This window comes from Megalobrama amblycephala, linkage group LG20, assembly GCF_018812025.1.
Source record: "Megalobrama amblycephala isolate DHTTF-2021 linkage group LG20, ASM1881202v1, whole genome shotgun sequence".
Classification (NCBI taxonomy): Eukaryota; Metazoa; Chordata; class Actinopteri; order Cypriniformes; family Xenocyprididae; genus Megalobrama; species Megalobrama amblycephala.
The window spans coordinates 8,762,515-8,776,053 of NC_063063.1; the positions used below are offsets into that span (position 1 = coordinate 8,762,515).

A 13,539-nucleotide genomic window follows, 5' to 3' on the forward strand; every position below is an offset into this window, starting at 1 on the left:
CCGGAATGTTTTTCTTTTTTTTTTTTTTTTGAACAAGGTCTGTTTATTTAAAATTTCATAATATGCAAAAGAAAAGACGAAAACAACACATATACAGTCAAAACCCCAACACAACCCAAGTATCAATTACATACAAAGAGAAGAGAGGGGAAAAAAATGAATTATACATATTTGGACATGTATTCCCTACTTGAGTTTTTCAACAAATGAGCCAGAATATTTTTTAATATAACTCCAATTGTGTTTGTCTGAAAGAAGACACCTAGAATGGCTTGAGGATGAGTAAATCATGGGATCATTTTCATTTTTTGATGAACTATCCCTTTAACTCCTTGTACCCAGGTATAACATTTAATAAAGCCTTGAAATATTATTAATTTTACAATGTACAATTTACAACACTGACACATGCTTGGTTTACACGCCTGTTATTTGTCACATTTGAATTACTTCGAGTCTTCGATAATGTGAAGTTAAACTGTGATTTCAAAGAATTACAGCTGAGGGCTGAATTACAGCTGGAGTAGGTCACTTTCCCTGTGGACTCGTGTAATATTTGTGGAGCATGAGCTCCATAAAGCATGGAGTTCACGGGAGTTTTGGATAACTGCCCGACGCGTTTATACTTTGGTGCGCTCCTTTGCTTTGTCATTAACACTCAACAACCTTTTCAGAGCTGGCTTTGTTTCGCTCATTCAAAACACGTTATTTAACAAACCTATAAACCAAAACCACTGGCGTCATCCGCATAAAGTGCGTGTCGAGTTTAGCTATTCGTTTAAAAACATCATAAACTTGTTTTCTGACATGCAAAATCAAAACATTACTGAAACCCTGATTAATGTTGTACAACATTTCTCAATCCACTAAATGTTAAAAATACTTTTAACTACAAACTATGAGTGAATCTATTACTTTAATAAGTTTCCCTTCAGCATTTGAACTGATATACTTAGAAACGCTCCTTCATGTAAAGGCTTTTTTTCCGAATAAATTGGTTTTCATTAAAGAGATCTGTCTGAAGAAGACATGCCGTAAACATGTTGATGACATTAAGAGGTAAAGTTTTCCAAATGCAATAAGGGGCAGACAAGTGAATATACTGTATCAACAAATTATATAATCAGAGTTGACCTCTCTGTGTCCACATGTGACCTGTGGGGCCTTTCTCAAATTATACAGAAAGAGACGAGCCCTGGGCTTTGACAAAACAGGATACAAACAGGGGGTATTCCAAACTCTGCCTTAAGCTCTAATCAAACCGAAGCACGAGTCTTAAACCGCTGCTCAAAGACGTCTCACAGCGAGCTGTTTAGGAAACGAGGACATGCAGGAAGAGAAGGAAAGAAGAGAATAGAAAGAGGATGTTTACAGCACTTCGCATGCTAGGTTAAAGGTCTCAGAGCTGTCTGTGTGAGAGACTAAACTGGGACATACTGAATGGACGGACATGTGATTATGCAAAACATTTGCGAGCAGCACATCTGCATGATAATATGACCTATTTTAAAGCAATCTCACAATTGAAAACATATACTGTTCAACATTTTTTAATGTTTTTGAAAGAAGTCTCACCAAAGTTGCATTTGTTTGGTCAGAAAAACAGTAAAAACAGTGAAATATTATTACAATTTAAAGTAACTGTTTTCTATTCTAATATATTTATTTATTTCTTTGATGCAAAGCAGAATTTTCAGTCTTCAGTGTCACATGATCCTTCAGAAATCATTCTAATATGCTGATTTCCTAGTCAAAAACATTTATCATTATCAATGTTAAAAACAGTTGTGCTGCTTAATAATTTTTGCATCTTTTTCAGGATTCTTTGATGAATAGAAAGTTCAAAAACACCATTTATTTTAAATAGAAACATTTTGCAACATTATAAATGTCTTTACTGTCACTTTTGATCAACTTAATGCATCCTTGCTGAGCAAAAGTATTAATTTCGTTCTTTAAAAAAAAAAAAAGTACTTTAACTTTTGAACTGTACTATATCAATATTTTCTGACAGAAGCCCCCAAATCTAAATTAAATTATTGAGTAATTAATCGGACTAAATTAAATATATATAATACAAGCAGGTTGAAACTCACGCTAGTAACTTTGCGGTAAATCTGGGCAGCGTTTTGGCACTCTGAGTATGGGTATTCTGATGTGGTCATCTCCAAGATGCACATGCCAAATGCGTAGACGTCCACCGCCTCGTCGTACTTCTCCTCATACATTTCTGGAGCCATGAACTCTGGAGTTCCTGTAAAACACATTATGAGGACACTCAGACATCACTAACAAAAATGGTACCATAGTAATACTGTGTTTTTGGGCATGATACACTGGAATACCACAGTTACCTTGAAGAACCATGTGAATACCACCATATGTAAAAATGGTAATCACTCAAAACCCTTGTAAAAAATAAGTGTGCTTGATCGTATTGAAAGTGCACTTGAAATGTACTGTAAAAGTATATTAAAAAACTGTATGTATAATGGTCACACTTTAGATTAGGGTTCGGTTCTCTCACTATTAATATTAACTATGACTTTTCACCTCAATAAACTATTTATGCTTATAAATAGTTAGTAAGGTAGTTGTTAAGTTTAGGTATTGGGTAGGATTAAGAGATATAGATTATGGTCATGCAGAATAAGGCATTAATAAGTTCTGTTAAACAGCCAATATTCTAGTAATATGCATGCTAATAAGCAACTAGTTAAAAGTGAGAGCTGGACTCTAAACTAAAGTGTTACCAATAAAATATGAATTACTTAAAAGGTCATTGCAATTGCCTTTATTTGATAGGACAATCAAGAAGAGACAGGAAGCAATGGGAGGAGAGTGGGCAAAAGAGGCTAAAGGTGAAAGCGTCAAATATAAAATGTAATGTTTAATTTGAAACTTGAAACATGATGAGGTTGAAGATCTCAGGAGATAAATCATTACTAAGAAACTACAGTAGTTTGCAATGACTTACCTATTACGCTCTTTGCAAAACTCGCTCTCTTGAGTGTGGCCAGTCCAAGGTCCCCGATCTTCACACTTCCTGTGGGCCCTGTGATGAAGATATTGTCACACTTCAAGTCCCTGTGAATGATGGGAGGGGCGCGCGTGTGCAGGAAGTGAAGTCCTTTAAGGATCTGACGACTCCACCTCTGTAGGAGCTTTGGTTTCATCTCTTTAAAACGCTTTAGATACCTAGGGATATTGTAAAGTATATGTCAATGTTCACCTCAGCAGCAAAAAAAGAGGCATTAATATGATATATGAGATTCTGAGATGAAGGACAAACTCACGTTTTGAGAGTGCCAGAAGTCATGAGCTCAGTGACCAGCAGGATGCACTTGTGACCTTTCACAGTGGACTTCCAGGAGTCGTAAAAGCGCACAATGTTCGGGTGCTGAAGACCCTTGAGCATTTCAACCTCTTCACTGAAGCGCTTGACGCTCCACTTTGGTCAGTTTGCGAGTCTGAAAAAAGTAGGAAAAATATGCTCTTTTACACAGTCTTTTGTTTTTGGGCTCTACTAGAATAGGTTTTCATGTTTTAAAGTTCAAAAACACATTATTTTTCATAAATCTGACATTGTTGCAGCTCCTCTCTTCCCAGTCTGTCAGTAACACTCTGGTTTAGTTCCTGTCTCTTGAAGCCCCTCCTTCTGAACAGCACAATGTGCTGTGATTGGTCAGGCTGGAACAGTGTGTTGTGATTGGTCAGCCACTTTGAGCATGTTTGGGAAATGTCCCGCCCCTTACCATAACCACGAGTTTCTACACACTACTAACTAACTCAACCAGGCCACGCCCCTTTATTCTGCATATGCCTTGGGCGGGAATTATTTAAATGAAGGATACTGTGACGTGTTTGTTCCCGGAAGAAAACTCATTTCAGGGAGTTCAGAAACAGTGACACTGATATAGAAAATAACTCCCGCTGGAGGGACTTTACAGAGCTTTTTCATGCTCAAAAAGCAACATTACACACTAAAGAAAGTTGAACATGTAAAAAAGCATAATATATCCCGCATGGTTTTAAGTGTCGTAAATTCTCATAACGTAACGTCCTCCCTCAATAAGCATGATTCACTGCAGATTCTGACAGATAACAACCTGTAATTAGTGTTTAAAAAATCATTATAACAGATAAGAACCTGCAAGACAGTTACAATCGCAAGGAATTTCACCATTTACATAAAGCACTCTGCATAACATAATCATATTTTTCCCATGTCACATAATTAGATCCCATTCTAAACATAGGTTTTCGGAAAAACTTTAGCAACTATAATACAAACAAGCAATTACTTGGCAATTTCTGTCCTCTGGTGGGTATGAAAGGCTTGATTTAGCTGGCCTGGGCCTCTCAGCCGTGTGGAAAACTCCTCAGAAACACCAGCTCAAGCACATGAATCCCACATTCAATGAGTTCTAGGAAAAGTAGTGTGTGTTTATGTCTCGAGTGACCACTCTGAAGAGATGAAAACATACGGGAGAGGCCGAGATCCGCATTTAACTCTGTATTTAATCATGTTTCTCATTAGATTCTTTAGGAAAAAATAACAATAGACACAAATGAGGCAATCTGGTGAATGACATATAAGAGTGTCCAAGAAAAATCCTTTATAAATCTATCATGTACAGTACTATATCAAGCTTCTTAGAAATGTGCTCTTTGTATTTATGTTGGTTCCATTTGGTTTTAAAAAACATTAATACAGTTTAAAAGAAAATATTAAACTTAATGCCTCTAAAAAATGAAATAAATCTATTTGGGCAGTGGGGGAATAGTACAACATGCACTTTTACAAGCTGAACTAACCTTGCCTTGTCATAAAAAGAACAAACTATTTGATATTTTAAGATACTTATTGACCTTGGCACACAGTCATGAGGACCCACAGAGGTCATCTCTATGATATCATTTCCTGCTGTGTTTTTTTTTTTTTTTTTTTCATGTCCCTGCATGTTGGTTGCACCACATGACTTTGATTTGGCAGCCTTTTTTTTTTTCTTCAAATATTTATAATATTTTAACAAAACTGTTTAATAGCTCAGGAATAATAATAAAATATTATGCCCAAATTACTTATGGTTTTCTGTTCAATGTTCTTTTAATGAGTCTTTCTTCTTCATGATATCAGGACAGTTGTCTCACCCTGACATATTTGACTTTATTCCCCCAAATATATCAAAATATTGTGATTTAAATATTAACAACATACTCATCATAGAAGAAGTGTATTTAGGTCATTGCATGTCTGAAACCATAAAAAACTTTGCTACTTGGAATAAAAGAAATGTTAACTGAAATAAACCATCCATGACATAACTTATTTTACTTCAGCTAGTTGCTAAGGAAACATTTCTCATTTTCATTCAGTTGAACTTGATTTGAACTTGATGTATTAAAATAATTAAAACTTGAAATAAAATGACAGTAAACACTTTAGATTAAGGGTCCAATTCTCAGTATTAACTAACTATTAACTTTTGCCTCAATAAACTCTGTAATTACTGTTTATTAATAGTTAATAGGTATTGGGTAGGATTATGGGATCTAGAATATGGTCATGCAGAATAAGGCATTAATATGTGCTTCATAAGTACTAACAGCCAATATCCTATTAAAATGCATGCTAATAAGCAACTAGTTAAAAGTGAGAATTGGACCCTAAACTAAAGTGTTGCCAAAAAAATTACCAAAAAATACAGATATTTAATTAAAAAAAAATAATAAAAAAAATGAATAAAAATGACAAAAACACACAACAACATTACTAAAGCTTTAAAGGTGCCCTAGATTATGTTTTTAAAATGTAATTTAAGTCTAAGGTGTCCCCTGAATGTGTCTGTGAAGTTTCAGCTCAAAATACCCATAGATTTTTTTAATTAATTTTTTTAACTGCCTATTTTGGGCATCATTATAAACACGCCGATTTTATGCTGTGGCCCCTTTAAATCCCGTGCTATCCGCCCACAGAGCTCGCGCTTGCCTTGAACACTGCATAAACAAAGTTTACACAGCTAATATAACCCTCAAAATGGATCTTTACAAAGTGTTCGTCATGCATGCGGCATGCATGCGTCGGATTATGTGAGTATTGTATACTGTTATATTGTTTACTTCTGATTTTGAATGAGTTTGATAGTGCTCCGTGGCTAACGGCTAATGCTACACTGTTGGAGAGATTTATAAAGAATGAAGTTGTGTTTATGCATTATACAGACTGCAAGTGTTTAATAATGAAAATAGCGACGGCTCTTGTCTCCGTGAATACAGTAATAACCGATGGTAACTTTAACCACATTTAACAGTACATTAGCAACATGCTAATGAAACATTTAGAAAGACAGTTTACAAGTATCACTAAAAATATCATGTTATCATGGATCATGTCAGTTATTATTGCTCCATCTGCCATTTTTCGCTATTGTTCTTGCTTGCTTACCTAGTCTGATGATTTGGTTGTGCACATTCAGATGTTAATACTGGCCGCCCTTGTCCAATGCCTTTTATAATGTTGGAAACGTGGGCTGGCATATGCAAATACTGGGGGCGTACATATTAATGATCCCGACTGTTACGTAACAGTCGGTGTTATGTTGAGATTCGTCTGTTCTTCGGAGGTCTTTTAAACAAATGAGATTTATATAAGATGGAGGAAACATTGGAGTTTGAGACTCACTGTATGTCTTTTCCATGTACTGAACTCTTGTTATTTAACTATGCCAAGATAAATTCAATTTTTCATTCGAGGGCACCTTTAACTAAAAAGAAAACAGAAAATATAAAATGAAAAACTAACAATAGTATCTCAATGATACAAAATTATTCAAAACATTTGAGCATAATTTGAGACAATGCTGAGATCTCATCTGAAACTCTAGAGGAAAGTTTCTTCCCTGTGGGAGGATTTAAAAAAAAATGGAGCAACTTTACCCTCTTGAGAAAATGAATTATTGATTCATGTTCAAGCTTGTTTCTCTCCCTACCCAACATAACTACATTTTCCCTAAACTAGCCCCAAGGCTTTGTGACACCAAATGATTGACAAGCATTGTTGGTTTTACGCACACATTGAGGCCCTCGGCGCACGCACTCACACTACATGTCATTCCACCTGAACTACAGTACTTTCCCCTAACAACCACTGCAACAACACATGCAAACATAGATACATATACATGGCACTAATCTTATTAGCGACTCCAAACATCAGTTCAGCATTTTCAGTCAACATAGGATTGCCTTTCAGACTCGAGTACGCGTACAATCAACACTGAGCTTCTGTCCCCATAACCTGCCTCATATCAACCGAGACCTTCTCGTACACACAGGCACGTTTTTAGCACAGTTAATGTCATTATCTCCTCAAATACACTCTGCAGGACTATATCTGTGCTTGAAAAACAAACTGACAGAGGTGCAGGGGTGTCCGGTGGGTCTCGCTGTCACCAGCAGAGCATATACGAAGTGCATGGACACACATTTAGGTAACCAGAAACTTTTTCCAGGATGTAAATATCATAAAGATGCATTTGACTTTCCAGTGCCTTCTAAAAGCAGAGTCGCTTTCCCTCCAAGGCAGTCTCTCTCTCTCTCGACCCTGAGTAAGCAACACTAAAACAGGAGTTTTCCATAAAAATATTGCATATGACAAGCTGTAAGTTTAACCACTGGTACACAAACAAGTTAATATTGAGTACCTTACATTTTAGATACAATACTGCCAATTACCAATCGCTCAGCTAATGATAATGGATCTGAGCGAAGTCAAAGTAAAAATCAATCATGGCATGCCTTGTGAAAAAGAAGTGCACTTAATTGTTTTGAATGTGCACTTTACCTCAAAACTTTTTAAAAAACTACTTGCAGATAATATTAGAGAAGATAACACTTTCATGACTATGTATTCTAACACACTTACGTACATTTTTCAAAGGTCCACTTTGTAATAATGTCAATATAAAAGTTGTACCATAAAGAACATTTTAAATCATCATGTTTTAACAATCGTTTGTCATCCTTTAAAGAAGTATACTTATTCTGATGTGATGACTAACATACTATAGCACATGTAAAGTACTTAATTATAATTTTAACTAGAGTGTGTTATGCAATATTAGATTAAAGTTTATATATATCAAATGTACCAAATTATTACAAATGTCTAATTACGAAGATTCATTAAAAATGACATTAAAGTATATTTTAGTTTACTATAAATACTTGTCATTACATGCAGCAGTACACTTTAACCATATTTCACAGACAATAAAAGTATTTGTCAAATTACATATAACAATGTACTTAAGTCCTACTTAAGTGGGTCAAAAATGCACCTCTTAAAGGGTTAGTTCACCAAAAAATTAAAATTCTGTCATCAATTACTCACCTTCATGTCGTTCCAAACCCGTAAGACCTTCGTTCATCTTCAGAACACAAATTAAGATATTTCTGATGAAATCTGAGAGCTCTCTGACTCCTAGACAGCAATTTAATTATCACTGTCAAGGTCGAGAAAGGTACTAAAGACATCATTAAAACAGTTAATGTAACTGTAGTGGTTCAAACGTTAATGTTATGAAGCGTCGAGAATACTTTTTGTGCACAAAAACAAAACAAAAATAACAACTTTATTCAATATTATCTTCTCTTCTGTGTCGTTCTCTTACGCTGTTTACGTTCAGTGCTTCCAGATTCTATAAAGTTGTTATTTTTCTTGTCACTTCATAACATTAAGGTTGAACCACTGTAGTCACATGGACTATTTTAAAGATGTCTTTAGTACCTTTCAGGACCTTGACAGTGGTAGTTAAACTGCTGTCTAGGAGTCAGAGAGCTTTCGGATTTCATCAAAAATATCTTAATTTCTGTTCCGAAGATGAACAAAAGTCTTACCGGTGTGGAACAACACGAGGGTGAGTAATTAATGGCAGAAATTTCATTTTTGGGTGAACTAACCCTTTAAGTTCAAATTTACAGTTGTGAAAAGTACACAGATGATTTACTATACAGCAAGATTCTGAAGTGTGCATCCAATGGACATTTGTGAATGGCAGTGAATCAACACAACTGCGTCTGGTAGGTCACATAACAATAACAACAGGAAAATTGGAGAGAAAGCAATTTCAGACACAGCCACTTTTTTTTTGTTACTGAATTAATCCACATTTTGAATGAATCGATTGAGTGAATGATTCAATGACTCATTCATAAAGACAATCACTTTTAAATCACCACCATAATGTTTGTAAAACATTTATTTATTTTATTAATTTGTGATTTAATCAAGAGGTATGGTTGTACTAAATGGTTAAAATTAACATCCTGGGACCGATACTGTTAAAACATGTTAGAACAGCATGATTGATGACATGGTGGGCTTAAACAGGAGCAATCCTGGAGGATTATACTGACCTATAGAAACACAGCAGTTTGAGTTTAGGACAGCCAGAGGCACAGAGAGGTAGTGATTACAAAATGACACATAACCTCTACAGGCTTATCATGATTGAAAGAAGGAACCTAAGGGCTTTTCAGCCATATGGTAGTGCTTTTGTGTGGGACAAAATGAGAGGAGTATACGCATATGGGACAGCTATTGTGAAAAAAAGTTTTGCTCTGTGTTTTTTGTATTGGCACATTGAAAGCATTATTGTTGTGTGGTACTGTGAAGATTCAAATGACAGACCCTGTAAGAGTTTTAGTTGCCACTGTAGCTTCTGGGAAGGATCAAGATCATCAAACCAATTTTGAATTCGAAAAGCTTTTAACCTTTCGAACTTCTCATGTATATCTCACATTAGGCTCCGGCCTGGCTAAAGTTTATGGCTCACCTGACAGCCGGCTGTGAGGTGTGAGACAACTCAGATATCCATAAAACTCTCCCTCCTTGACATCACAAAGATCTTTATCAACTCAGATCGAATTACCCTAAACCAGGCCTGAATTCCAGACGACCCAATACACACACACACACACACACATGCAGAGACTCTTTCTAACCCATAAGTTAAATTCCAGAAATGTATTCAATATATTCCAGACATGTATCTATGTAACCCTGCATGCATGTATTTCTCCCTATTATATGAGCATAAGTTATGACTGTAGTTGTGTTAGTTTTACCCTAAAACGATTATATTCAAGTGGATAAAAATGTATCGCGGCTTTAATGTTTTCCAAATATTTACTTCTTGGATTCAAAATGTTCTTCCAGTTGTCTGAATCAACTCTGTATGTTATGTTACTGTAAAATGTTTTAATCTAAATTTAAAGTACTTTTAGGGAAAATGTACCCAGATCTGACACCTCCATAAGTTATGCAAATTAAGCCATAAAACAAGACAAAAAAGCATTTTCCCGCTTCAGAATTCCCGCTGGCTATTGACCAATCCGACCCGTTTTTCTGTATAAAACCAACAAGCCTCAAGTCTTCCTCACCGGTTGTCTTCTTCATCCGTCGCCTTCACCCGAAGTCTTCACTCTTCATTACCTACAAGACGGACTCTTTCTTTCTTATTTTTCGGCCATCTTACACTTAAGTTAAAACCTTGTTTGAAAATCCCGCCCAAGACCCTTCCTCTGGAAAAGGACCAATCGCTCCAGCTTGCACGCACTGAAACTCCAGCAGAAAGACAAAGTAACCACAGCACCTAAACCTACATGCAAGTACAGAACCATTTCTTTTGCTTTAAGCTTTAAGCTTCCATGTGTACGTTTTGAGTTTTGATATGTATTACATGCAGGTAGTGCTATATTGTAATGCTTAATTACAACAATTAATTCAATACAACCCAATAAATATATTAAAGGGGACCTATTAGGCAAAATTCACTTTTGCATGGTGTTTGGACATAAATGTGTGTTGGCAGTGTGTGTACACAACCACCCTATAGTGATAAAAATCCACCCACTCCTTTTTTTAATCCCCATAAATCATAAGCAGTGTCTCAGAACAAGCCGTTTCCAGATCCCTGGCAGTGTGACATCACAAAAGCCACAGGCCCCGCCCACGAATGTTGACAGACACTGCCATTTGAACATAGAACCGCCCTGAGCGAGTTCACAGCGAGTCCGCCATTACTGCACTGACGAGAATCTCTCCCAAACGTTACTCCAAAATCCACATAGCTCTCTCTATTTACTCCCTAAATCTGACCTGCTGAAAATGAGGTGGATTAACTTGGTTTTCCAGGAAAATGCTTCCTCAGTTCTGTCGAAATTCGTTTATGTCTGTGTGAATCATTTCACACCAGACTGCTTAGTGAACAAATATCAATACAAAGGGACAATACAAAACAGAGACTGCGCTAAAAATGTGCTACTCAAGGATATACAAGTAAAAAATGTTCGTGATCTAGATTAAAGTCTGCAGAGTGATACTGGATACGGCAGTAATGAATGTGAGAGCACTTTATTACAGTTCATCTGAGTTGATTTGCATGTATAAAGTTTATTTAGCACCACCCGAAAGGCATAAGGTCTTTATATACTCGACGCAGCATATATTCGCAGTTTCTGACATTATAGCGCATCCTGACTGAATCCTGACAGGGGAGAAGGAGCTCTTGAAGCTCCGCCCTCTTAGGCCGATCGCAGCAGCTCATTTGCATTTAAAGGGCCCACACTGATAAGGCTCGTTTTTGCTCAACCACTAAAAGTGGCAACTTTAACATGCTATAAAAATTTTCTGTGAGGTATTTTGAGCTAAAACTTCACATACACACTCTGGGGACATCAGAGACTAATTTTACATCTTGTAAAATGGGGCATAATAGGTCCCCTTTAAACACTTTTGTGGATTTAAGACAAGTTGGATCTTATTCTAACTTTTAGAAGTTACAATTTACAATGATTTTTAAGAACATTCTTCTCAAGAGTTTTGTCTTGAGAACCATGGAAAGAAAAAGATAAAAACTTTTGGTTTCCACTTTAGTATAGGGAACACATATAAACTATTAACTATGACTTTTCCCTCAATAAACTCCTAATTTACTGCTTATTAATTGTTAGTAACTTAGTTGTTTAGTTTAGGTATTGGGTAGGATTAAGAATGTAGAATAAGGTCATGCAGAATAAGGCATTAATATGTGCTTAATAAGTACTAATAAACAGCCAATATTCTAGTAATATGCAAGTATGCTAGTATATCCTAAAATAAAGTGTTAAGAAGTATTTTTGGGAACTCAAAATATTTTTGTGGAATAAGAAGAATTTTATTCTTAAGAATGTTCAGTCCCTTGTTATCATATGCAAATGCATTTGGCGTTCATGCAAGACATGAAATCGAATGTTTTTTATTTTCATATTTTTTGCTATTTTTTTCCATTTTAGTTTGATTATATAAACAGTAACTATCATTTTAAAAAAATCTTAGTTTCTTAAATCATGTGTGCTTGTATTTCTGTTTGTTATTGAAAGATATGTTGATGTAAGTTTTTGGATAGCATTTTATTATAAATTGCCTCATTGTGTTATTATATCCCTGAATGTTCAGAGGAACAAATGTACAGAAACACATGTGTGTTCAATCAGAGCACACCGCTGGGGGTTGAGAGCAGTACGGGCCAGCAGTTTCACAGCGCTGGTTAACTCCAAAATGCCCAGATCAGAATGCACCAGTTGCCGGCCTCTGCTGAACTTGTGCCAAACCACATCCATTCATTCCAAAGACCTCTACACCAGTGACAAATCCAGTGTAACATTAGAAGAAAAGTTAGAGAACTTACTCTAGGAAATTAGTCATTTTCAAATCCCACAAAAATGCAGTACATCTTCATGTTATTAGTGACACTTGCAAAGGGAAGCCTCACTGGGATAAGGATGAAAGACGATATGAAAATGATGATAACTGATTGATTGATTGAGTCCATGACAGTCATATGAACCAGGCCTTAAAGGGATAGTTCACCCAAAACAACATTTACTCACACTCAAGTTGTTCCAAAGATTGTGATCAAAGATTGCAGATTGTGTCAAAGCAGCTTTACATTGATAATTGGTATATAATTTTCCTTTTAAAGAATAGTGTCAATGCAGGCAGATCAAAAGCACTGTTGAATAAATGTCAAGAATACTGTTGAATATCAAATGTCAAGTCAAATTAAATTAAATTAGGGCTGCATGATTAATCGTATTTTAATCACGATAACGATATCTGCTTCTCCCGATTGATTTTAAATAATCGCCACGATATTGGCCCGCTCTATGAAAATAACATAATTTGGAAATATTGGAAGTAATATTAGGAGTTTCGCTGTTTTATCTTTTGAAGTTCCTAAAGGTTTCACCAGTTTTCATAATGTTGATCAGCTAGAAATGATTGTTCTTTGCTTTACAAATTTGCCGGGCAATTTGAATCTGGTTTGTCTTATTGCAAACGAATTTTGTTGCTTTAAAATCTAATGTGAATACATATTACAAAGCGCTCACCAAAACCATGTTTTGTATTGATTTACCATCTAACGAAGTTATCATAGTTGGTTAAATGAAGTCGTTGTGCCACCTACAGGCCTCTTGGGTGAATTGTAGGTT

The 13,539-nt window shown here is 35.8% G+C and overlaps 1 protein-coding gene across 1 annotated transcript in view; it reads right to left on the reverse strand.

The window, feature by feature from the left end:
• wnk4a (WNK lysine deficient protein kinase 4a) overlaps window positions 1-13,539 on the reverse strand; it is a 72,223-nt gene that overhangs the window by 38,824 nt on the left and 19,860 nt on the right. Inside the window, 4 exon segments of the mRNA XM_048170978.1 lie at window positions 2,097-2,254; window positions 2,978-3,198; window positions 3,297-3,439; window positions 3,441-3,470. Coding sequence (XP_048026935.1) covers window positions 2,097-2,254; window positions 2,978-3,198; window positions 3,297-3,439; window positions 3,441-3,470 — 552 coding nt within the window.